Source organism: Strix uralensis, chromosome 1 (genome assembly GCF_047716275.1).
Source record: "Strix uralensis isolate ZFMK-TIS-50842 chromosome 1, bStrUra1, whole genome shotgun sequence".
Lineage (NCBI taxonomy): Eukaryota > Metazoa > Chordata > Aves > Strigiformes > Strigidae > Strix > Strix uralensis.
Window position 1 is genome coordinate 49,914,986 of NC_133972.1, and position 25,846 is coordinate 49,940,831.

General features: G+C 36.9%; 1 protein-coding gene across 1 annotated transcript in view; it reads left to right on the forward strand.

The window, feature by feature from the left end:
* MALRD1 (MAM and LDL receptor class A domain containing 1) overlaps positions 1 to 25,846 on the forward strand; it is a 288,915-nt gene that overhangs the window by 14,762 nt on the left and 248,307 nt on the right. Inside the window, exons 6-9 of the mRNA XM_074876823.1 lie at positions 3,311 to 3,454; positions 8,599 to 8,756; positions 14,690 to 14,782; positions 17,552 to 17,660. Coding sequence (XP_074732924.1) covers positions 3,311 to 3,454; positions 8,599 to 8,756; positions 14,690 to 14,782; positions 17,552 to 17,660 — 504 coding nt within the window. The remainder of the gene's footprint in view (positions 1 to 3,310; positions 3,455 to 8,598; positions 8,757 to 14,689; positions 14,783 to 17,551; positions 17,661 to 25,846) is intronic.

The following is a 25,846-nucleotide window of genomic DNA, read 5'->3' on the forward strand; positions in this document are numbered from 1 at the left end:
TATCTTAATTTTCTCCTTGAAAGAGGAACTTTACTACTAAATATCTTCCAATAATTAAGACAAAAGGTCAAATCAATGGTTGTTTGAATTTGAAAGCATTTTTTCTAGTCCTTATGGAATGTCTGGCTAAGAAAACTTTAAATGAAGACTGCTTTATTTGCATGAAAATTGTAGTTAAAATTTGCATTTTTAATGTACCATTCCTGTTTTTCAATCCCAGTGTAAATGCACATAAGAAGCTACCTGTGCCTTTGTATTCATTAATATGATTGTGCTTTTTAGGGTTATGAGTAAAATAGGTTAAGTATTTGTGCTTTCAGGAGTTTTTTGATACAAACTGTGATGGCTAAATATAAATGTAATTTCATTAAGTTTTAAGTTTTTTCCTCCCATCTCTCCTTCCCCTGTCTCCCAAACTGCCCCACCTTCAGTCTCTTGTTCAGTTCTGCTAGACAGTAAACTTTATGCATTTAAAAAACCCAACCACAACTCTATCTTCAGTATAGCAATTTAAGATACTCTATGGTTTGTAGTTTTTCCAACAGCTGCCAAATTGTTTGTTATCGCTCAAAAACAACACAGCTTTTTATTATGCAATTGCATATGTACTGCAAAAAAGTATTTTCCTTGTCAAATAGAAAATATTAAATTTATGCTCTAAACCATATGTAATACAAAATCTCCTTTAATTATATCTTTAATAGACCTTCTATTCAGAGGCTTCATATTCTTATCCAAGTGTCTGATTGCCCTGCAAGTGTCTTGACTCCTGACAAATTATATATGTGAAGAACTCTAATAAGATTGCTGTTCTGATCTTGCCATAAGGGTGAAAGCCAAGACCCCCAAGGCATGAAAATGGAAGGCTATAAGGGAGAACGAGGTTTTTGTCCTAAGTCACTTGTAATGCAGATGTAGTATACCTTCTCTGTAAAGATTATTTTTTAAATTGGAGTAGTTATGTATGTATTACTTATATAAATTTTGACAAAAATCCAGTATGAATACTTCAACTGAAAAAAATTTCAAACTTAATTCCTTAGTTAATGCAAAGATGTAGCCTTTAATATCACAGATGCAGAACTGCTACAGGGATGGGAGTCAGAAAATCCAAAATACTAATCTTGCTGTTGTCTGACACACTGCAGAATTAAGAGCTGGAAAATGGGTATTTTGTCCCAAGAGACAGAGATTATTGTCAGAACAAAAAAATTACCTCAGAAATATTTACAAATAAATTAAAAAATGTAAAATCAATCAAAATTGTCTGTTTCAATAATTAAAAAGTGTTTAAAGAAGAGCATGATTTCTTTTGATTGTATTTGCAGCTTTTTTCAAATGTTGAAATTTGACAAAATCCATTCTTTTCTAGACCATTTTAGAATTTTGCATTTTCCATGTGAAATAAGTTTTCTACAAGCTCTTCTTGCTTAATACACATGGTTTGAAAAAAGTGAACATTTAGCAACACTGGAACAATGAAGAAATAAGAGGTTTGTAGCATCACCTGGGCAGGACATTTCACTTGAGATGTCAGTAGTGTGAATAGCACAATAACAGTAGTAACGTCTATGTATACTGACATACGATTGTTTCCTCCATACAGTTAGGAATCTCCATTTTCTCTGGGATACCCTTTTTATTTAAAAGTCCATCTTAACCAGATTGCCTTTCCCGTGCAATAGTATTAAGAAGTGGAACTTCCGTTATCTTATTGCAATCCTGCTTAAAAACATTTATTTCTGTAGCCATTATTTATTACACAAAAACTTGCAGCTACTATCTGGCATCTTAAACTTCATAGAATCATAGAATGGTTTGGGTTGGAAAGAACATTTAAAGATCATCCAGTCCAACCCCACTGATATGGGCAGGGACACCTTGCACTAGATTGGGTTGCTCAAAGCCCCATCCAAGCTGGCCTTGAACATCCACAACCTGTCTGGGCAACCTGTTCCACTCTCTCACTGCCATCATCATAAAATTTTTCTTCCTTATATGCAATCTAAATCTACTCTCTTTCAGTTTAAAACATTGTGACTTGTTCTGTCACTACAGATCTTGGTGAAATGTCTCCATCTTTCTTATAAGCCCTCTTTAAGTATTGAAAGGCTGCAATAAGGTCTCTCTGGACCTTTCTCTTCTCCAGGCTAAACAATGCCAAATCTCTCAGCCTGTCTTAATAGGAGATGTGCTCCAGCCCTCTGATAATGTGCACAAAATGCACATTGCTGGCTCATGTTCAATTTTTCATCCACCAGTATCCCCAAGTCCTTCTCTGTAGGCCTGTTTTCAATCAGTTAATTCCCCAGTCTGTACTGATAATGGTGATTGTCCTGACCCACATGCAGGACCTTGCACTTGGCCTTGTTGAACTTCATGAGGTTTACTCCTCAAGCTCATCAATGTTCCTCTGGATGGCATCCCTTCCCTCCAGCATAACAACTGCTCTGCTCAGCTTGGTGTAATCTGCAAACTTGCCGAGAGCACACTCAATCCCATCATCTACGTTATAATGAAGATATGTAATAGTACTGGGCCCTGTATGGACCCTTAAGGGATACCACTCATTACTGGTTTCCAGATGGACATTGAGCCACTGACTGTAATGCTTTGGACACGGTCATCCAGCCAATTCCTTATCCATCTCACGATCCACCTATGAAACCCATATCTCTCCAATTTAGAGGTAAGAATGTTGAGGGAGATCATATCAGGAGCCTTATAGAAGTGCAGGTAGATGACATCCATAACATTTCCCTTGTCCACTGATGCAGTCACTCCATTATAGAAGTCCACTAGATTAGTCAGGCAAGATTTGCCTGTAAAACATTCTTGAAGACATGTGGTGATGTATTCAGAAATTTTTTGGTTCTAAAAAGAAGCATTCTGTTGTAAGTGTTATGGAGATGCTGCTGAGTTTAACCTCTCAGAAGTGATTTTTTGGTAGCTATCATCTAGAAAAGTAAATAGGTATTTCTTGTTATGACGTGTCATTTTTTTATGTTTCCTGGCAACTCTCTCTGGAAGTGAATTCATGAATGTTGCAAAGACTGGCTAACATAAATAGCTCTGTAAGAAGCTCCATTGCTCTGAAAGAAGCATCCATCTTTAGGGAATGATTTTTTAAAATGGTATCATTAAAGATGGCAGCCTGAAATACTAGACAGCATTCAGTGATACACAATGCTTTTGAAGTAACCAGAGGCAGAAATGCTGTCAAGTAGTTTAATGAGCATATGTTTCTAATGGGAAGTAGTCTCATAAATAATGACTTCTTAAGAAGTGATTGCTTTTCTTTGTCTTTTAGTACCACAGAGTTCTACTTTTGAGCTTAGCATGTGTGAGTGGCGTTCAGATCAGCTGGCTGAGCCTGCTATGTGGGCACAACTGCAAGCTGGGCACAAGATTGCCTCCTGTTCCTTCCTGAAAGACTGGAGTAACAATACTGAAGGTGGGAAATTTAAGTTAATGCACAATTACTAGCTTTCATGAAGAGTATGGTGCTTTTTAGGATAAGGGGGTGACTCAACAAAGAAACAGAACAGAATCATGGAAAGTAATTTTATGTATTTTGTACTTAAATTAGTTTTTGCTTTGACCATTTAATAAGGGCACTGTGAACACACCTGCTGATAAAACATGAAAGATTTTAATGTAAGAATTTCCATATAAACTAATAATTAATTTATTATCCAGTTAATTCTTTGTGTGAGATCTATGCAACAATTTGGTGAAATTAAATTAAATCCATCTAAGCCCACAGCCCTTGTGTGTGGTTTTTTGGTTTGGTTTTGACACTTGGCAGTTTTACTTGTACTACTGTATTTGAGCATACAGTCAGGAATTTCACTTTGAACCTTTAATTAGGGGAGCTGTAGAGAAACATTTATTATACAAAATAGTTTGTTACTCTTAAAAACAATAAAATTAATCCAGTTGCACTTTTCAGAAGTAAAGACCAGCACTTGTTTTTGAAGTCACTGTGTAGTGCTTGTCTATGGGTTTATTGGAAAGGTTTTTGAAAGCTTAATGGATATAAATGTCTAAGTGTTGTAATGTGAAATGGAATCACCTTGCCAACTAAGTGTTTGGCTTGTCTACTGAGACTGTCTTCAAAGGGGTTAAGTAGCACTAGTTGTAACAGTGTAATTTCTGATGTAGCTTTGAAGAACTGATAGCATGGAGATTACTGCTTGAACTTTGAGCCCACAGAAATGGAATTCATCTCATTGATAGCAGCAGAATGAATAGTTAAATATTGTTTTCATTTTGGAATGATTTTTAAAGTAAATTTTGGCATGCATTTCAACACACTCTAGTAACTGTAAGTCAAATTATAATGGAATAGCAAGCAAAAGCACTTCAGTGCATACACTCTTAAGACTAATTTTTGCATGTTAGCATTTTTTGTACAACAGAGAGCATATAGACTAGTAAAGCAGATTCTTTTTCTCATCTTTAAAAAAAAATAAAATAAGGAAAGAAAAGATGTCACACCACTTCAATTTCCACTGGGATATCTCACAAAAATAAGACTTTTCATTTGATTTTATTTTAAACATCTCCCCGAAAGCTGTTGTATCAGTGCCATACCTTAACGTGATACCTCAAGGGTTAGTGAAGGGTATGGATTTACTTTTTATGACAATATTGTGCTAACAGAAAAGATACTGAAATTCTGTAAGTGGCTTTTACAGGACCAGGTCACGAACAATGTCTATTGAAACAAAACACATTTTAAAATGTCTGCTGTATAAGTGCTTGGGCATTGTTGTATATATGTGCCTAGGTGACTGAGAAGACTGAGCACATAACACAAACAACTGCTTGGGGACATTCCCTGTGCTTCCATGTCATAAAGAAAGAAAAAAGAAAAAAGAAAATGTGAGAAGAAATAAGTGTCAAAACACCACAAACAATTTAATTCATCATTAACATTGAAAAGTATTGAAAAATCTGAACTATGATTGCTCACCTCTCAATATATTCAGTATTTCTATTCATGCAGATTTGCAGAGGCATAAATGAAGAGGTTGAATATTAACTAAAATTCTAAAAGCTAGAGGAATGGTATGCAAACGGCAAAAAATGCCATACTTCAAGGCTCAAACTTGCAATGCAAATAGAGCTTGACTAAGCTTTAGTTTCTGATTTTGATCAAAGCTTTCAGCACTATAAATAGAAGACAGGTAAGAAACTAAATTATAAAGCAGAAGTCTAGACAATTATATTTATAAAGAAAGGATTGCTTATAGGCTTTGAATAATCCTCCTTTCCTGGTATTCTTAAATTTAATAAAATAATTTCTGTCCTTGGTGGACTTTTTTTCTTTGTTCTTTTATTGCTTCTTTTCTCTTCTGTTGTATTGTAGGCACTTTCTCTGTAAATTTTCCTTTTAATTTCTCTAGTGTCAAAAGTCCTTACAGAGGTTTTATATTCCCTTGCAATACTGTTCATAAAATATTTTTGTTGTTGTTTTCTTTATTGATATTTCCAGTATGCTATGTAGTTTCCATAGTTTGTTCTTCTTACATTGGATTAATCTAGTTTCCTACATCTGGGGTAACACTTCTTTATTAAGAAACCAATGAAACCAATTCTCTGCATAATAAAAATAAAAATTATGAGATGCAAAAAGAAATCAAAGGAAGTTCTATGGCTTTTAAACCCAACATTTCAGATAACTAATGATAAAAATCCCTCAAGTTTAAACATGAAAAAACCCGAATCATTAGATTATGTGATTGATATTTTTTCCTCTTTTTTTTTTTTTTTTCCTTCAAGATTTCATCCATGACTTGTGAGTTCATGGAAATTCACCTTCAAAGAGTAGAAACAATGACAGTTCAGATTTGATGACTTCTTTCCTCAAAACAGTTGAATGGGAAGGTTGCAGGGATTTGGTTCAGAGACTGAACAGTTCTCTGCTGTGGAAGAGAACTTGCCAGAAAAGGAAAGGTCTCACTCTCTGGCTCAATTTTAACTGAAGGCTCAATTGTTACTTTAAAACTGGTAGCATAGATTCAAAGTCATGTGGTTTGTGGAATAAAAAAACATGGATTAAAGCAGGAGTAACAAGATTTAAGTCAGAAAATGGTTAAAATGGCTAAATATTTATAGGCTTTGAGTTTTCAGTGTAGCAGGATAGAGGCAGGTTCACTAGCCCACCCCAGCTCAAAGAAGACACTGGACCACCTCAGCAGTAAATTGTAGACTCTGCTTCTAATTGGACTCCATTGCAGTCAGTGACTGGTCGTTCCACAGGACTCCAAAATTGGCTTACGACACACAAAATTTTTCTTCAAAACTGAAAGAAACAAGACCATCTATCTAAAACCTGATTAAGCAGCCATGTGGGGAAAATAAAAGGCTTTATGGAAAGATATTAAAGTCTACACTCTTTATCCTGGCAACCATCCCAGCATCTCTTGTCAGGAACACAGACACCTCTGTGACTCAAAAGCCCTACTACCACATTGGCAAGAATGAAGTGGCTTTTCGGGGATTCCTGTTCTACTTCTAAAAACGTGGGGAAGTTTGGCACTTCAGAAACAGAAAGTCACAAAATTCAAGAGAACAAACATGGTCAGACAGTGGAATAGGCTGCCCAGGGAGGTGGTGGAATCACCATCCCTGGATGTGTTTAAGGGTCATTTAGATGAGATGTTGGGGGATATGATGTGGGGGAGAACTTTGTAGAGTAGGGCTGATGGTTGGACTCGATGATCCCAAGGGTCTTTTCCAACCTGAATGATTCTGTGATTCTGTGGTAAAGAAGGTCAGAGCATAAGCACAGTAATATGCTATGGAGTGTATTGGACTGAGGGAAATTCAGACCTTAGAGAAGAGCTGCAAAGTTTGTAACAAATGAAAAAAAAATGTTATCAATAAAGTTAATCTTTAGAAAGCTACTTGATAAATGTTGGCTAAAGGTAATTAATAATAAAAAAAAAAATCCCTGGAAGAGGGGAAACAAATAAGTACTTTAGCATAGTTTATTGCCCATCCAGTTAAACTGACATGGTTCTAGTTTTACAGGCTATAGAGAAGAGGGAAAAACTAATAGTAAAAAAATCAGTATTTTTTAGCACAGGAGTTTCTGGAGTCTTAATTTCTGAAAGTAGGCCTCAATATGTCTCAGAAACATTCACAATACTTGCGTAAAACTTATTCCCTGAATAGCTGTCAGTATCCCTTGCGGACACACTATCATTCTGGATGTTTCATAGAACTTTTGTTTATCTAGTGCTGTTCACTTGCTTTCTTATCTAAAAATCACATCAGCTCCAATTTTCCCTGTTTAAAGATTCAGGAACTTAAACTGACAGAGGGAAAAGAATGTTAATTACCATTAGGCTCAGAAAATAAAATTGATTTTTTTTTTTTATAAATCGGAGAATTCTGAAGTTCGATAAAGAACCAGTAGTGTAAATTTTAATGCTGATGCATATCTCTCTTCTGTACAAGGTAATAGTCATGGAAGTGTAGATGCTTTCTTGATCTCTGTCAAACAGAATGCTGGGTTAAATCTATAATGTTTCCTCAAATCACGGTTAACCACTATGGCATGGAATTACAAACTTAATTCTAATGAAATTACATCCACGTATTTCAGTGTAAACCATTGCATAAACAAAGAGTAAACTGCCAACAAAAGGAAAAGAATAAAACCAAATATTTTCCTTGTGAAATGACACTTTTTCCCTTCAGTTTGAAATAAACTTTGCAACATCTGCATTTGAGATAAGTTGTGTTTAGAGACATGAGCACAGAAACAGCGGACTTAAGACCTTAAATCAGTCCTTGTTTATTATTTTAATAGCTGCTTCAGAAGGCAGCAAAATATTCAGTGACTCAGGAGGGTGAAAAGAAGACCTGATGCATTTGGTCAAAAGTATTTAGCCATTTTTATTTCTGACAAATAAAAGACACTGTTGAGGGGATGGAGTACTCTTAGATCTCTGTAGGAACACTTTTATAAGGGGCAGTAGGTCAAGAAGAGCACAAATTGCTTTTCTGCTTCAGATGGAAAGACAATATGCTTCCAAGATTTTGTTGCAGAAATTCTGGCTGAGAAGTAAAGACCTTGATTACAGGGTGGAGATGCTACTGCCTCCTGTAGCAGTAAGGCAGAATACTACCCCCGCCACCTTCTTTTTTTAAAAAAATTTTGAAGAGTCTACAGAAGTGTTACTGTAAAAAGCATATTTTCTGGAAACCATAGTGGAAGAAGGAAGAAAGCCCAGTTTCCAAATATATTTGCAATTAGGTATTGAATGGTTGCAAATGTAAGGAGGCTGATCTGAATGTGGGACTGCTTACATTTTTTAACATGCAAAGAAACAACTTCAAGATATTATCAACTGATGTAATTCTTGGTTGCTGGGGCTACCTGTGAATCAAATGAAGATATATAGCTATCTTTTTAATAGGAAACACATGACATCCAAGTTACATCATCAGCATGACAATAAGATTCCATTGTTGCCGTGATGGGTCCATGGTTTAATTACAGGAAAGCAGTCCTTATTTTCATAGACTGACAAAAAAAAAGTGTTTTGTGAAAAAATGGGTTTTTTTGTTTTAATTTTTCAGGTCATTTTGAGTGGTTAGAAGCTAACGACAACGCATTATATAAAAGCGCTTATCTTAACAGTTCCATGTGTCATTGCTCCAGCAAGAATTGCCATTTTCAGTTTCATTACTCCATGGCAGATAGCAGTGTTCTCAAGGTGGTACTGTTTACTAATCAGGTAAGAAGAAACATGCATTCATTTTCAAAGGGTAAAGAGATATGACAGTCCGGGTGTTACCAGCCAAAATGCAAGGAAATATTCCTGCTAGTACATGCCTGTCCTGTAAGTTAGTTCATGCAAAAGAATAACTTGGTATCATTTCACTGATCTATGCAACTGTAAAACCTAGGTATTTGCCATCTCAGCTATACACTAATTTGATGGGTGAATGTTCTGCAATAAGACTTGAAGAGCAAACCCCAGCTATTACAGAATTAAATAATTTGGGGATTTCAGGGGAAAAATCTATAGTAACACCTTTTTAGCCTTCTTCCTGTTCTGGAAATGGGAAAATAAATGCTTTCCTCTATGGAGACACAGAAAAAAGGAAAGTTCCTGGCTCAGGATGTCTAGAAAACTCTTGCTTATCTACCTGATTTGCTCTGCCCATGTTTTAGAGCAGTAGTTTTCCTATACTTCTACCTATTAGTAGATAAAACAACCATGTCAAACTGAAACACAAATGCCAGTTGAGCAATGATAACTATTTCCATCTTTCTTACATCCCCTGCTTTGTGGAGGCTTTCCACTGTTAGAATTTTTTCTTTTGAAAGTGTTGTTTAATGAGTCTAGTGGATTCTTCAACATTGGACACTTTTAAGATTCAGCTGGACAGGGTGCTGGGCCATCTTGTGTAGACTGTGCTTTTGTCAAGAAAGGTTGGACTGGATGATCCTTGAGGTCCCTTCCAGCCTGGTATTCTATGATTCTATTTTAGTGTTGATGCTATTGTACTGCTACTTAATGAAAGCAAGAGCCGTACATCTGGTCTCATTACGTTAATGGCTCTCGTATCTTGATGGTGGAATTGAATTATTATCACCTAACAATGCAAATATTTTAAAAGACAGATCCACTTTATTCACAAAGATAAGATGCAAAAACCCTGAAGAGTAACACTACCAAGGGGTCTAAATATAGGAACAGGTAATGGAAATACCTTATTTCTTTCCCACTGTGTCTTCAAGTATTCATGAAAATAACTCAGGCTCTTGCTAATTTTTGATTTATAAAAGGGAATAGTATTTTTCTATGACCCATTACTGTGTAATTGTAACATAATCAGTGTGCTGGTCAGAATGCATGGAGATTTGTGCCATAATATTTGCCAATAAATTCCCAATTGCCAGTAAATGCCCATGGCAAACTTAAGACAGAATAGGACCTTGAGACAGATTGATTTTAATGGTTTACCCAAGTAGCATCAGTGGACCTGATTTAAGTTTTCTTTCCCTGAAAACAAAGCAAATTAGGTGAGCCAAAAACATGAGAAAATTGGCATTTGAGTTCCCATAGAATTGGGAGCCTAAACTGAATTAATTGCAAAATAATTCCTTACATATGCATTAGAAGAACGTTTTTGGAAGTTATTGCTTCAGTTCAATCCGCTCTGTTTCCACAACTTCTCTTAGCCCTTTGATGTTTTAGTTATTGAATTTCTCCTTCAGTGTATTTGTTGCACATAGACTTATCTAAAGGTGATATGAAGTACTCGTATTTCAAAATTTGACAGAAAGGCCTTCAGAAATACAAGCTTCTGCTGGTAGCTTCAAAAATGAAACCCTACAGATTCATATTTAAGACTTCTTAAACTGAAATGAAGGGGGGGTAGCTTTTACACATTTTGCTACTGCATCATTAGGTTGTTTATGAAAAACTAGACAAATACTGAGAAACAGAAGCGAGAGCCAAGTGCTGGTTCTGACCCTGGAAGACAACAGAGCTGCTGTCATGAAGGCTGTGATTCAAAATAACCTCTCAATTGCATGGTCCAACACCTTGCAGTTCCTCTGCATCCCCTTTTACTGGTTTTATTTGTCAGAACCTCTTATCCCTGAATAACTTTTGCTGTGTCGCAGCACCGACAGGTCTGATGCAAATGGAGACTGGATGACATTTAACGTACGGCTTCAGTACTGTTCTTAGAGGACAAGCACTGCATGTTGCAAATGTATCCCTAGCCTTCCTCACCCTTTCAACAGAAAGGCCAAAGACGAGTGAACGTATTTCCTAATATAGACACTATGACATCGGTTGAAAGACAGGGAACTTAAATTGCTCTTGAGTATGAACAATAAGGAAAAAGGACTCTTTTGTCAACAATAACCTGTTGTTGACTTATATTTAACTTGCAGTCCATGATAACCTGGACCTTTTTCTGTTTTACTGCTGGCTTAACAAAGTTGCTCTTCATTCAATACTACTGCATTTGATAACTTGATTTTTCTTTCCTAACTGTGATTCATATGTCTTTGAACTTTGTGTTATTGGTTTGAAATTGGGTTTTATATAGTGAGATGATTTTAAATTCTAATGATGTCCTTCAGAGTACTTGTAATTCCTCCCAATTTAGTGTTATCCACATTTTTTTAAATTTTATTTTTCATTCCATTATCCAAACAGGTAGTCAGCACTATAATTATGTCAGGCCCTGGAACAGACCTATGCAGAGCCTTATTATAATTTTCTTCTAGTTTAATAGAAAACTATTGACAGGTCCTCTTTTAAATAAGGTTGCACTCCTATTTGTACACCCATTTGTACACCCATTTTACATTTTAAAATTCTATCTGCAGCAAATCTCTTCAGTTTGCTTAAAGAATGTCTTATGAAATTATGTTAAAAGACTTAATAAAGTAATTTCTACTTTTTCAAGTCTGTGTACAATTAAAAAAGAGATTACACTGGTTGTATATGACTTGCTCGTCATCAGAAAGAGCTAATGTAGGTTTCTCACTTTCTAATTCTCTAGCTGCTTACAAGATTATTGTTTGCAATTTGTTCCAGTGTCTTATAAATTGTCAACTTTCAGCTGATTAGCTATAATTGCACAGTCTGTATTTTCCCCTTAACTGTAACATATATCCCTAATTCTCCCAGTTCTCTAGTTTCGCACACATTCTCCTCAGGTTCTCAGAGTTAGTTGTTGATAGTAAGATATTCCTTTCATTATGTAACCTCTACTTAAAACTTCCCGATTCCCTTCCAGTTTCAGTACTTCTGGCTTATATATATTTGTACTACTGTTCTTATATTCCGGTCCATGTTTGCATTCACATTTGGCAATATTAACTGTCCACTAACATATAAAGTATTAACAGTATTCACTGTCTATTAACTGTCTGATAAATTTTAAACTTTTCTGTGAAAACTGAAACCAAAGAAGATAATGTTGACCTTGATCTATCATTTGCCATTCATTACTTGCTCATTCCTTCCATTAAGTAGTGGGCTTATACTTACTGCTTTTATCTTCTTAATCTTTACATCTTGTATGGCTTTCAAAGCAGATGGAAATTAAACAGTAAAAGATAATTTCAACTGATGTTTGTATGTGCAAGCATATTTGTACCCTGATGCACTAAAATTGCTTTAAGTGTTCAGCAACACTTGCAAAAACCATGCAAGTATACTCCTCTGCAGAAGTTAAAGGTGATTCATTAATCATTGTGGAGGAATAAATAAGCATTTGTTCCAAATTACTCTGAATGAGAGAAGCAGGGACAAAATTATGAGTGCAGTTGCACAGCCGTTAATGTATCTGTAGAGAAATGTCAAAAAAAAAAGATTGTAATATATAAATGGAGTCGATAAGAAAAAGTCATGATTTTCTCTTCCATCCTTCAAATCTGAGTAGCATTATCTCAAAAAAAAAAAAAAAAACCCAAACCCAAAAACACTGCAGGAAAAAGAAACAATTCTTGCCCATTTTAGCTTTACAAAAAATTGTTTATAGATAGCAATATATCACAATAAGGGGAATAGAGTGAAGGCATTTTGAACAACTGCTCCCCTGCACCACCAAAATAAATCTCGAGGGAAAGTAAAGGAAAAGCAATACATTCAACATTTTAAAAGAAGGCCAGAGATGCAAGGAATGTGCTAGAGGGGTTAACCCATTTGTACCAAAGAGGTGAAAGAATCTGACAAGCAGGATGAATACTACAGAGAAAACATTGTGAGAAAGGAAATAATATTATTGGCTTATTAGACATGGTATAAAATCAGAGGGTAATGTCTGTTGCATGGAACAATAAACAGTTTCAAAAGTTGTTCCATCTGAGGTGATTTACAGCTTTCAGTCTAAAAAACAGCCCTAGAAGGTCTGGATACTGGCACATGCACAGAAAAATCGAGTCTACTGCTACAAGCTGTTTTTATTAAAATATGTTTGGGAGAAAAATGGTCATGGGGATGGCTATCTAAGCTGTTAATTGAATGTGAACAAAATTATAGTATCCAGATGCATCCAATCAAATAAACAGCAAACGTAGACGGTTCCCACAAGGTATAAAAATGTGTTTGGAGGGTTCGTATATGTACATGTCCGGGAATACATTAACAATAGTATTTCTGAAAGCAGTCACTTAATCACAGGGTATGGTTTAAACCTGCAATATGGTTCCTAGTACATCATCCTTTTCTGTGTCTTACTGTGGCTGTTGTAGGCTAATGACATTAATACACAGCTGACTTTTTTTTCTGAAATAAGTATGTCATGGTTTATCCAAATTTGATCTCTTACGTCATTTAGTGTTTGGAAATAGGGTATTGTCTTGGCCCTGTCTTTCAGTTTTCCAAAACTGATCTTCAAACACATATTCAACAGATATTTAGTCTTCCAGCTTTGTTAATATGTCATAACAGCTGAAGGCTTGGTAGGAAAAGAGCATAATAGGCTACTCATCACAAATCATATGAGTGTTCCTCTGCTGGCTCAGACCTCTTGGTCTATCAAGCCATACATAGCATCTTCTTCCTCTTTTTTATATTACAAGACAGGAAAAAAGAGAACTGTCCTTTTCTATAGTATTGATAACATTTCGCATACCTATCATATCCTCTTTTATTCACCTCCTGTGAGGTAAACTGTTTTTATCCTTTCAATTTCTCTCCATACAAGAGAGTTTCCATTTCTCTTATGCTGCTTCGCACCTTTTTCTCAACAGCCTCTAAGTCTGTAATATCCTTTGTGGAAGAAGCCAGTACTTTGCACAGTATCCTAAAAGGGGTCTCACTACTGATACTTGTAGTGGTAAATCTGTTTGTATGTATAGCCTATATTACAGTTTCCTGGATTTTTTTCCTGTCTTTCTGGTTTTGCTCTATTTTTGAACTGATTTTTGAAAAGATTTTATTTAGGGATATGAGGTTCATATTGCTACATTTCTTTTTTGTTTGTTTGTTTGTTTTTTTGTTGTTATATTGGCCTCAGCATGTTCCAGTTAGGATTATAACCAGAATCAGAAGGAGCATGAGCTGTTTTTCTCAGATTATTGAATTAGAAAGGCTTGGAGTGCTTGCATAAAGGGAGCCTTACCATATTTAGCACTCTTGCTGTTAACCTGAGGAGGTGGAGTGTAAATGGAGATTGAGGTAGCTCAGAACATAGTTAGCAATTGTTAGGTAGTACTCTGCCTGCTTGCTTTACAGATTTAAAAAAAAAAAAAAAAAAAAGTTTTTAACACTGTTGATTGGGTAATTTTGACAGACCCCAAATTCAGTTCTAAGAAAACTAAATCTAATTATAACACAACATAATAGAAGCAGTTATTGGTGAAAAAGAAACTAATGTAGAGAGCACCATGGAAACATATTGTTAAATTCAGCAATAACATGGCTTAATTTACATATTAATTCACTTTAAGTCTACCAAGCCAACTTCTGACAATTACATTATTAGCCTGTTTAATCACAGTAAACATGGCTTGTTTCCCATCTCTCCCATAAAGACTACAAATGAGTATGTGAAACTATTTCCTCATATAAAACATCTTTGTATATAGTGGTCATTTGGCTATAATATGAAAAGATTGAGGACAAAAAATGACCTTGATAATTTACAGAGGAACAAAAAATTGCTTTATAACATCATATTCTACGTTTTACAGGAGGAACATGTCTTGTGGGAAACCAACATCATGATTAAGAAAGAATGGGTCAAAGTGGATATACAGCTACCAACAGGGCTAGAAAAAATAAAGGTATGAATGAAAAAAGCACGTGCTCTATTTTTTAAGATGCTTTACCTTATTGTTTATAAAGCTTCTAGAAAGCTTAAAAAATTGTTGAAATTATATGTATCCTGAAGGTCTTGCTGTTCTTCATTGCTTCAATGTGAGTAAAGCTCTGGTTATAGCTCAACAGAACATTTACACAGTGTACTGGGTCTGGCGGAGCCGGAATTGGTTTTCCCTATAGCAGCCCTCATGGTGCTGTGTTTTATGTTGGGAGCTGGCAGGGTGTTGATAGCACACTGGTGTTGTGGCTACTGCTGAGTAGTGCTTACACAGCACCAAGGCTCTTTCCAACATTTTCCCCACCTCAGTGGGATGGGGTGGGCAAGATCTTGGGAGGGGACACAACCAGGACAGTTGACCTGAACTGACCAAAGGGATATTCCATACCATATGACGTCTGCTCATTATAAAGCTGGGAGAAAGGAGGAAGGGGGTGGGGTCACTCTTGGTCCTCCAAGGCAACCACTACGCATATCAGGGCCCTGCTTCCTGAGAAGGCCCAACATCGCCTGTTAATGGGAAGTAGAGATAAATCTGTTTTCTTTTTGCTTCTGCACGCAGGCCTTTGCTTTGCTTTGATTACATTAAAACTGCTTTTGTTTTACCCACAAGAGTCGGTTTTTTCCTATCTTATTTTCTTTCCCCTTTTTGCCCTGTTGAGAAAAAAAGGGGAAAGCGGGGAAGTGATAGAGCGACTTGGTGGGTACCTGGCATTTAGCCAAGGTCAAACCACCACACACAGAGATCAGGTGTTGAAGCTGCTGGTCTTTTATAACAGACAAGAGAATGAATACAAATCTCACCATATTTTAGTTAGTCATCTGAGTCCATATCAGGTGTTACAAACTCATTTAAATATAAATGTTATTAAGTGGGATGATGTGAATGGTGTCTGTGGGATTTCAGTCAAATGATGTAAACCAGTAATTATGATAGAATATCTTACCCTTGAATTTACAGGCATAGAGAAGAATGTAAAGTTGTAACTACTTAATTCTTAAATTAATTTACATGTTTCTATTTTAAGTAATTTTACATTTACATTTATTTTTCATAATTCTGTAAATAACCATCATATTTTGCTGTCTCAACAATCAGCTGAAAATGTAATCTCTGTAAAAGTACAAAGACTAAGCCTACTACAGGAATTGACATTTTAACATATATTAGAATGAATGCATTTCAGCAAGCTAGTAGGTTGCAAGTACCTGTTGTTGCCTGTCTCTCCTTTTCCCACAAGGACAAGTGTGAATAAACAACCAGATGTGTAACAAGACTACGTATAGTAATCTAAAAATAAATAAACAGAAGGCTGCTGAGGTTGTATGTATATATGCAGATAGCCAAAACTATGCATTCTTGTACAAGGATGGCAAAGATCAGTTGTGCTTAGGGAAGGAAAGATACTATCTTTAATTATGTAACAATGTAATGTTTTCAGCATAATATTCTGCTGTTTGAACTGGTAGAAACTGAATAGTATTAGAAGGCTTTTGTCATTTTGAGGAAGTTGTCTCTAGTGGAAATCTATGTATATAATTCTTATTTCTTAGAAAGAAAAATGCCTCTTGAGATTTCACTCCAAACTAATTCCCAGGCTTCAGGGAGTATATTAGACCCTTCTGCTTATGCCCCAAATCACATCTGTTCTAGTTTCCTTCTGTTTTGTCAGATACTCTTGTCCAGCTTTCCTTCCACTGTGCTTTCTGTCTCTTGCACATGACTACTTTCTGAGACTCGTGCTCTGGTCATGTCTCAGCCTGTCAAAACCCACAACTCCATTTTTGATTTGTGCCTTCAGCTCCTGCTCTTGTCTCAGTGTTTTCTTTCATTGCAGCCTTCATCTTTCTGATGAATCTCAGCTTGCTTCCTCCTGTTTGCTGCTTTAGCTCAGGTAAAAGAAACTTGGAGACCACAAGTGGGGTAATCTTGCTTTGAGACCCAGCAGAGCGGGACTCTGTGGTGGCCGGGAGCAAGAGATGTTCTTCTGAACCTATGTTGCTCTAAATCAGCTTGTGTAAAATCTGATCAGAGCAAGGGAACTCTGTCATAGAGAGAAATGCTCCTTGAATCTCTATGTCTATGCCAATAGTAGTAAAATAACCAGGGCCAGGGCACAGTCCCAATATTGGCATGCGACAGTCCATATAATTAAAACATTATTATGGTCCTAAGCAAGGTTTTGACCCAAGCAAATTGGTCATCTCCCAGACAGTGCCTGGAACAGTTCAAGCATTACCAGCAGACAGGGACCAATCCCATTGCATAGACTTAATTTTTATCTTAAATGATAAAACAAGTATCAGTTCTTAAGTTATGCTATGCCGACTGATGTCTGAGGACACTCCCTAGTACATTTTATTCACCTGTGAGTGTAATTCAACATTTTTCTCATGGGCATCTGCAAAATGAGGTTTTGAAGAGACTTCAGAGCAGAAGATGGAGTCTACAAGGTATTACATTTCAGGTCACTTTTCTAAAGCAGAGGGACATTGCAATGTTTTAGTCAAAAGGTTATGAGATTAGGAGTTTTTCTTTAAAATAGGTTTTTTACTTAACTTCAACCTGAGGTCATCATACAAAGATTCAGCTTCTGGTTTCAAATTTGTCATGGTTTTGTAATGGAAAGTATGCAGTGCTTTTTACATGTAGAACATTACAGTTTTATCTAAATAAAAACTTATTCTCTCTGTTGTCTCTTGATGCAAATATTTTAACTTTAACAATCCATAGCTTATGTTTAAAGGAACACTCCAGAACAGGGCAGGTTTCATCTGTTTGAATAGCATCCAGCTCTTGGATACTACACCATCAGAGCCACCAGGATTCTGCGTCTTAGAAGGTTAGTAACAATGTCAATAGCATTTTCTGTCATGCATTGTTTGTCTTCCCATTGCTTTCTATTTCTCTATTCGGTCTCAGCAATAGATTTTGGATCCAGATAGTAATTTTTTAAGTATCTGCACAAATGTAACATTTTGCATATTTTTGTTTAAGTGTATTCCTTACATATATTTGTATTGTCTGCTTCCTTAATTTGAGAGGAACTTAAATCTGCCTTGGGATTTATCGTTTGAAAACTTTTCTAATTTAGACTGTCTGTGAGTTACTGTCAGAAAATGCATTAGGTGACATGACATTTCATAAGGCACCTGAAGATGCACAAGTCCATGGAATGTGATTCTGCAGGTCCTGAGGGAACTGGTGAATGAAGTGGCAGGGCCACTATCCATCATATTTGAGAGGTCGTGGCAGTCCAGGGAAGTTCCCATTGGCTGGAAAAGGGGAAACATAACCCCGTTTTATAAAAAGGGAAAAAAGGAAGACAGGGTGAACTACAGGCCAGTCAGTCTCACCCCTGTGCCCAGCAAGATGATGGAGAAGATCCTCCTGGAAGCTATGCTAGGGCACATGGAAAATAAGGAAGTGATTGGTGACAGTCAACATGGCTTCACTAAGGGCAAATCATGCCTGACAAATTTGGTGGCCTTCTATGATGGGGTTACAGTGTTGGTGAATAAGGGAAGAGAAACTGATGCCATCTACTTGGACATGTGCAAAACTTTTGATGCTGTCCTGCACAACATCCTTGTCTCTAAATTGGAGAGGCATGGGTTTGATGGATGGAGAACTTGGTGGATAAGGAATTGGTTGGATGGTTGCACTCAAAGAGTTGTGGTCAATGACTCGATGTCCAAGTGGAGAGCATTGATGAGTGATGTTCCTCAGGTATTGGGACCAGTGCTGTTTAACGTCTTTGTCGGTGACATGGACAGTGGGATTAAGTGCACCCTCAGCAAGTTTGGTGATGATACCAAGCTGTGAGGTGCAGTTGACAAGCTGCAGGGAAGGGATGCAATCCAGAGGGACCTGGATAGGCTTGAGACGTGGGCCCTTGTGAACCTCATGAAGTTCAACAAGGCCAAGTACAAGGTCCTGCACATGGGTTGGGTTAATCCCAAGCATAAATACAGGCTGAGTGAAGAATGGATTGAGAGCGGCCCTGCAGAGAGGGACTTGGGGGCATTGGTGCATGGGAAACTGACTATGAGCCAGCAATGGGCCCTTGCAGCCCAGAAAGCCATCCATGTCCTGGGCTGCATCAAGAGAAACATGACCAACAGGTCAAGGGAAGTGTTTCTCCCCCTCTACTCTGCTCTCATGAGACCTCACCTGCAGTACTGCGTCCAGCTCTGGGGCCCCCAACATAAGAAGGACATAGACCTAATTGAGCAGGTCCAGAGGAGGGTCACGAAGATGGTCAGGGAGCTGGAGCACCTCCCCTATGAGGACAGGCTGAGAGAGTTGGGGTTGTTCAGCCTAGAGAAGAGAAGGCTCTGGGGAAACCTTATAGCAACCTTCCAGTACTTAAAGGGGGCCTACAGGAAGGATGGGGAGGGACTCTTTATCAGGGAGTGTAGTGGTAGGACAAGGGGTAATGGTTTTCAACAGGAAGAAGGTAGATTTAGATTAGGTGTAAGGAAGAAATTCTTTCCTGTGAGGGTGGTGAGACACTGAAACAGGTTGCCCAGAGAAGTTGTGGCTGCCCCCTCCCTGGAGGTGTTCAAGGCCAGTTTGGACGGGGCTTTGAGCAACCTGGTCTAGTGGAAGGTGTTCCTGCCCATGGCAGGGGGGTTGGAACTAGGTGGTCTTTAAGGTCCCTTCCAACCCAAATCATCCTGTGATTCTATGATGTTTGCATGGTGATATAAATCACCATACAAATCAGCTACAATTCAGAAACTTCCTTTTATTCATGTTTTCAATTGAACGTAAATTTGCTTAGAAATTACAGTTCTACTGTCCAATCAAGTAAAAGAAAATAATTAAAATTACTAGAAGATGTCTATAATAATTCTGAAACATTTTATATCTCTATGTGAAAGCAGCTTTAGAGACCCTATCACTTCTAAACTGAATATTATGCAGTATACATCTGTACATATATTTGCCTGTGGTAGTAAATGTGTGTTGCAGATGAAAACTGTGCTCATATTTAAGATATTGGTGATGATATCTATTGCTGCTGGGAGGTGCAAATTAAAATTTTGTGTCACTCAAGATAGCAGGATGGAGAACACTGATAATGTCTTATTTTTTAATTTCTTGAGAAGGCTTTAGGAACTATTAGTGACTATGGGCTTTTTTTTTTAACTTTCAGTCTGAACCTTTAATCTTTTCAATTACTTATATAAACATGTAGAGGCCATCTATGAAACATGTAATATGTGCAAATGTTGAAATAATATTTCAAATAGGAAGGTTTATACTCTTTTATCTCTGGGTGGAATCTAAGCCAACATTAAAGTCTATAGGGTCTCCCTCTTTGAGATCTGTTTTCCTTTTTTACAAGACTTGACCTTGTTCTGTTAACTCTGTATGTTTGCTGGTAGGAGAGCAGAGAGTTCACTCATATGCTTTAGGAGGAGGAATAGAATGAAAGTAAATCCTACTTTATAAATTGGAGTTTATTTCTCAGCAATTTAGTGTTCCCACTTCAGTAAGAATATGAAAGAATTGTGCTGAATAATGACTGGGAATACAGAAGAATAATTTTAAGTTTTTGTAAAAAGTAATTGTCCCAGTTGAAGGGTAGCTGTTAATATTACCACGCAAAGTGAAAATAAAAATAACTCTAAACACTTACAGGCAATTATAATTTGCATGCAGTGCATTACACTTCCTTATTTTATTTTTATCCCCGTGTCTCAGACACTGGTCATTGGCGTTGGGTAACCAACAGATTAACAAATAGCCTAGATATATTCAGTATTTTAGAGTTAAAGGAAGATCACAGTGGGACTCACTCTTGAGAATATGGCTTCTATTGTGCTTATGTGGATGGGTCAGAAAAACTGGAGAGTCAGCAGAAGAAAGGAAAGTCAGAATGACCTGGGGATCTCAACACTGTCCTTTGTGGCATCTCCAGAATTAGTGTGTTAGGGCAAGGACTGACAGATGGCCCAGCCAGTGCAAAACCCTCTTCAGTAGCTCTGCCTAGTGCTCCACTGTTTGCTGCTGCCTCTGCAGCTAACTTTGGTTTACCATGTGATACTGATTCTCCACTGACTCCTGGTATATTTCAATTTAAAGGAAATATCACACTCAGTTGAACCCAAGGCATAGGGATTGTGCGCTTCACTCCATGTTGAGGCATTTGCAGGTTGAAGATGTATTATTTTGTTGGAGTAGTGCACAAAAGTATACTCATCCTCTCAAAAAAGGGTTAAAAAGGTGATTTTCTAAAATATGAGTAATCCATAGCAGTTGCATGTTGCTCTGACTACTGGCTGAGAAGAAAGAAAAGAAAAAAATCTCCATCTTTAAAATAAGAATAACTGTTTTTAATGTTGACTCATTTTAATGGCTAATATTGTCTTGGCTACTTCACACACTCCTTTTCAGGAAAGTGGACCCTAAAGGTGGAATTTAGTTTAAAAGATTCATCTTTGTAACACTTTCTGCCATCTTGAAGAAAGAGACCTAAAGGCAAAATCATCCTTTATTTCTGTCCTTTGTTGTTTTCCTCCCATTATGTACGTTTTTCACATGATCTTGAAATTGTACTCCATGATATTTAGAGTGCACTACATTTATCCATTAATTTTCAGTAAAAATTTCTATCTGGTACAATAATGCATGTTTTAGTCTCTATTCTTTTAGGTATTTTAGCATTTATCCTTGGACACATCCTCAGTAGTTTCCTTTGATGAAGTACTCTCATGTACTGAAAGAGCTGACAGATCTCCATGCTGAATGAAAACAAAGGCAGACAGCTGTTACTTAGCAATGTGAAGGATTTCCTTCTTCTTTGAGGATTTTCTTTGCTTCATTATAATAATTCTCTTTGCTCATGTTAACTTGACATGAATGGTCTTATAATAACTCAATTTATTACAAGAACAAATACATGTATGTTTTATAATGCTTCTTAAACTTTCTGTTTAATCTCTGCTTAAACTTTCTGTTTAATCTCTGCCCACTTATATAAATACATATTTAAGTATATGAGACTTAAAAGTCCCAAAAAATTAGGAACTTGTCTAGGAAACCCTTATGCACATGAGTAACCACATTTGAGTAGTTTTGTTGAAATCAATGAATCTAATGATGTGACAAATGATGATATTAATGTTTTTAGAATTAAATTCTACATTTTCATTATGTCTTATTTGACACTAGTTAATTGAGATCACTTCCAAATTTATTATTTCACAGTGACTGATAATAAATTATCAAAAACTAGTTAATATATCCAAAACAGAGGAAGTGAGATACAGTACTTAGGTCGTTTGAAGGATTAAAAGACCCCTTTCACGCTGATACATTTCCTTTATTTCCTACCTAATATAAAGGAAGTTTTGCACTAAATGCCATGACAAATAACAAATACTTCTGGCACTATATTTACTATTACTATACATTATTTATATGTAACATACATAGTACATACGAAAACATCACAAATGAATTGGTGGGTAGCAATCCTAGCAACTTGGCAAGTAGTACAGGAAGTGCTTGCTATTTTCAAGTGATATCACACTTTGATACATTAGTATTTCTGTAAATTACCTATTCATCAACACTCATGTAGATTCAAAATGGTTGTGGGGTGGGACATACTACAGCTGTTTCTGAAAGAACATCACCTTCCATTTAGCCTAAACAGAAGCTTCCTTAAAACACCTGTCTAACTCTTTTGGTTTTAATTTTGCATCTCTAGTATTAGCCTAAATATTCTCAGCCTTTCATAGGATTTGTATAATTTATGAATAGAAAATATGTAGAATGATAGAAACTTGTATAATTTTAAAGCCGTGTACCTTTTACTGCATTTCATTTACAGTATAGCAATTTACAACTGCAAATCCTTGAGACCTTCTACAGTACATGAACACATGTGCAAATCCTTTTATTACCATTCAACTTTAAATTAGAAAGAGTATTTTTCAGTCTGTAACATTTGTTTTATTACACATTTATGTGTTTCTTGCAACACATTAATTGCCTGAATTGGGAGGATACGTCCATCAATCTTGTATATACATGAATAGAAAAAGAAGCTACATCCATGTTATTATAGAATCACAGAATCATTCAGCTTGGAAAAGACCCTTGGGATCATCAAGTCCAACCATCAGCCCTACTCTGCAAAGTTCTCCCCTACACCACATCCCCCAGCATCTCATCTAAACGACCCTTAAACACATCCAGGGATGGTGACTCCACCACCTCCCTGGGCAGTCTATTCCACTGTCTGACCACTCTTTCTGTGAAAAATTTTTTCCTACTGTCCAGTCTAAACCTCCCCTGTTGCAGTTTAAAGCCATTTCCCCTTGTTCCGTCACTAATCACCTGTGAGAAGAGACAGCACCAACTTTTCTACAATGTCCTTTCAGGTAGGTGTAGAGAGTGATGAGGTCTCTCCTCAGCCTTCTCTTCCTCAAACTGAACAGTCCCGGCTCCTTCAATTGTTCCTCATAGGACTTATTCTCCAGGCTCTTCACCAGCTTCGTTGCCCTCCTCTGCACTCACTCCAGCACCTCGATATCCCTCTCGTATTGAGGTGCCCAAAACTGGACACAATACTCAAGGTGTGGCCTCACCAGTGCAGAGCACAGGGGGACTATCACCTCCCTACTTCTGCTGGTCACGTTATTTCTAATACAAGCCAGGATGCCGTTGGCTTTCTTGGCCACCTGGGCACACTGCCGGCTCATGTTCAGTTGCTTGTCAATTAGAACCCCCAGATCCTTCTCTTCCAGACAGCTCTCCAGCCACACCTCCCCAAGCCTGTAGCAATGCATGGGGCTGTTGTGGCCCAAGTGCAGGACCTGGCACTTGTCCTTGTTGAAGCTCATCCCATTAATGTTGGCCCACTGATCCAACCCATCCAAGTCTCTCTGTAGTGGCTCCCTATCTTCATACAGACTTCTTCATTGCTTATGAACACTGTGTAACATTGCCTTTGTGTTTCACCAGAACAGTTAACTCCAGGTAAGAGTACCCTCTGCAGACCCTGGGTTGACATGAGATTCTCTTAACACCAGCGATCTCTTAACCCTAAGCAAGGAGACTGAGTAGTTTCAGAAGGAGATGAGACCCTCTCACCTAAGGCACTAGGGTATTATGAGAGATCTGTCTAATGACTTATGACAGTTCAGGCTAGATGACCTATAGCCATCTGCAATCTTTCTGCATGAATCCTTTAACAAATTCTAAATAAATAAAACTAATTACAAACTGGTAAGGAAAGTGTATGGAGAGTCAGTAAGAAAGTATAAGTGTTACCCTTCCCTTTCTCAAAATGACATTAAATGTTAGCCAGAAATGACAAAATATTAATGACAAAGTAATCACACAGAGGTGTTTTTGTCACTGATCATACAGATATTTTATGCCCCAAATTCCAAAGTAGCTTGGGTGTTGCCACACTGAGTGAGGGTAGCAGCCCTCCTCATTCGCTACCATTAGTAAGGGAACACCAACCTGATGTAGAGAGAAGCTGTCCCCCCAGTTGTGTTCATTTGATTGAGCTGCCAGAGTAGGATTGAAAAAGCTTCATCCAGTTGCAGGATAGCAAAGATGAAGCAATGTTAATTGGCTGGTAGTCCAACTGCTCTCGTTTTCCCCCAGGAAGAGCAAGCAGAGCTGGGATAGGTAGAGTAAGATAGTCAAAGAAAAAACATTTCCATTTAACTTCCGAGTGGTCTTGGAATATGTGCTTTGTTTCCTGTTTCTTTTTTAAAAAGTGTATGTTCAAAAATAGTTCATATTAATTGAAAAATCTTTCCAGTGTATTTTATGGCTTTAGTAAGTTCCAGTTATTTGTTGAAATTCAAGAAGATGTGTTTGGGGAACATTTTTTTCTCCTGGTTACATCCTGGAGTCATTATTTTTGCAGAACTGGTGTAATGATTTACTCCTTGACTAGTTAAGATGTACTGATATACCTACATTAAAAAAAAATTATTTCTCAAATTTGGTTTGTTATTAAAATGAATGTGGGTTGTTGTTTCTTTCTAATTTCCTTTCTGTTTTGCTGAATTATATTGTTCAAAAATGGGAATTAACTGGTTTTGTCAGAATGTGGAAAATCTTTCTGCAGTTTAAATCCAGGGAATCTTCCCAGTGAAATAAAAAACATAAGTTCTGATGGTAAGAGGTGCAGTAGAAAAGGACATAATATACCAGAATTATTATTTATGTCTGTTTAACTTATATAACTTCAGTATGAATCGTCAAAAAATATAGGTTGTGCAGTCACTTATTTTCCAACTATGAACAGTGAATCATTCCCTATAATCACTTGAAGGTTCAAATAAAAATGTAGAAAAATCATGTAAATAATAAAAGTCATTCACTGTTTTGATGTGAAAGGAGCATTTCTTAAAGTTTATTGATGTTTGGCCACTGAAAAAATACACTGAGAAATTGTCTCATTTAGATTTGGGTTTCAGACAAAGCACAAAACTTTTTTTTCAAGCTTCATTAAGCATTTACAAGGAACCCTTAATTTTTTAGAATAATATAGGGATAAAATTTAAATCAAACTGTTAACTCAGACAATTAGGTTTTACTCACATTTATAGCCTAGCAGTTCTCTCACAGATTAATACTTTTAAAACGAAGTATCACCTCCAGAAAACACATATGGTGGAGCACTTGCCTTGGTAAATGGCCCTGGCCCAGTGTCTCTGCACAACTGCATGTTTGTATAGAGCTTGCAATTTTAAAGTTGGTGCAATGGAAAAAAAAAGAATTAGCATCCCAGACATGGTCAATATTATCAAATGTAGTGAACTGCAGTGGCATTTTTTTATTCCCCACCTTCCTGCCGTCCCCCTAAAAAATCCCAAACCAAACAACCCAAAAGCACAACATCATGAATATTCTTCCTACCTGTATAATTGTGTTCAGACTTGAATAAAGTTTGGAAAAATGTCTGGGCAAAATAATGTGATTTGGAATTGCGTCTTTTTGTGTGTGCATATCTTCTTTTTTTTTTTTTTTTTTTTCTCCACTGTT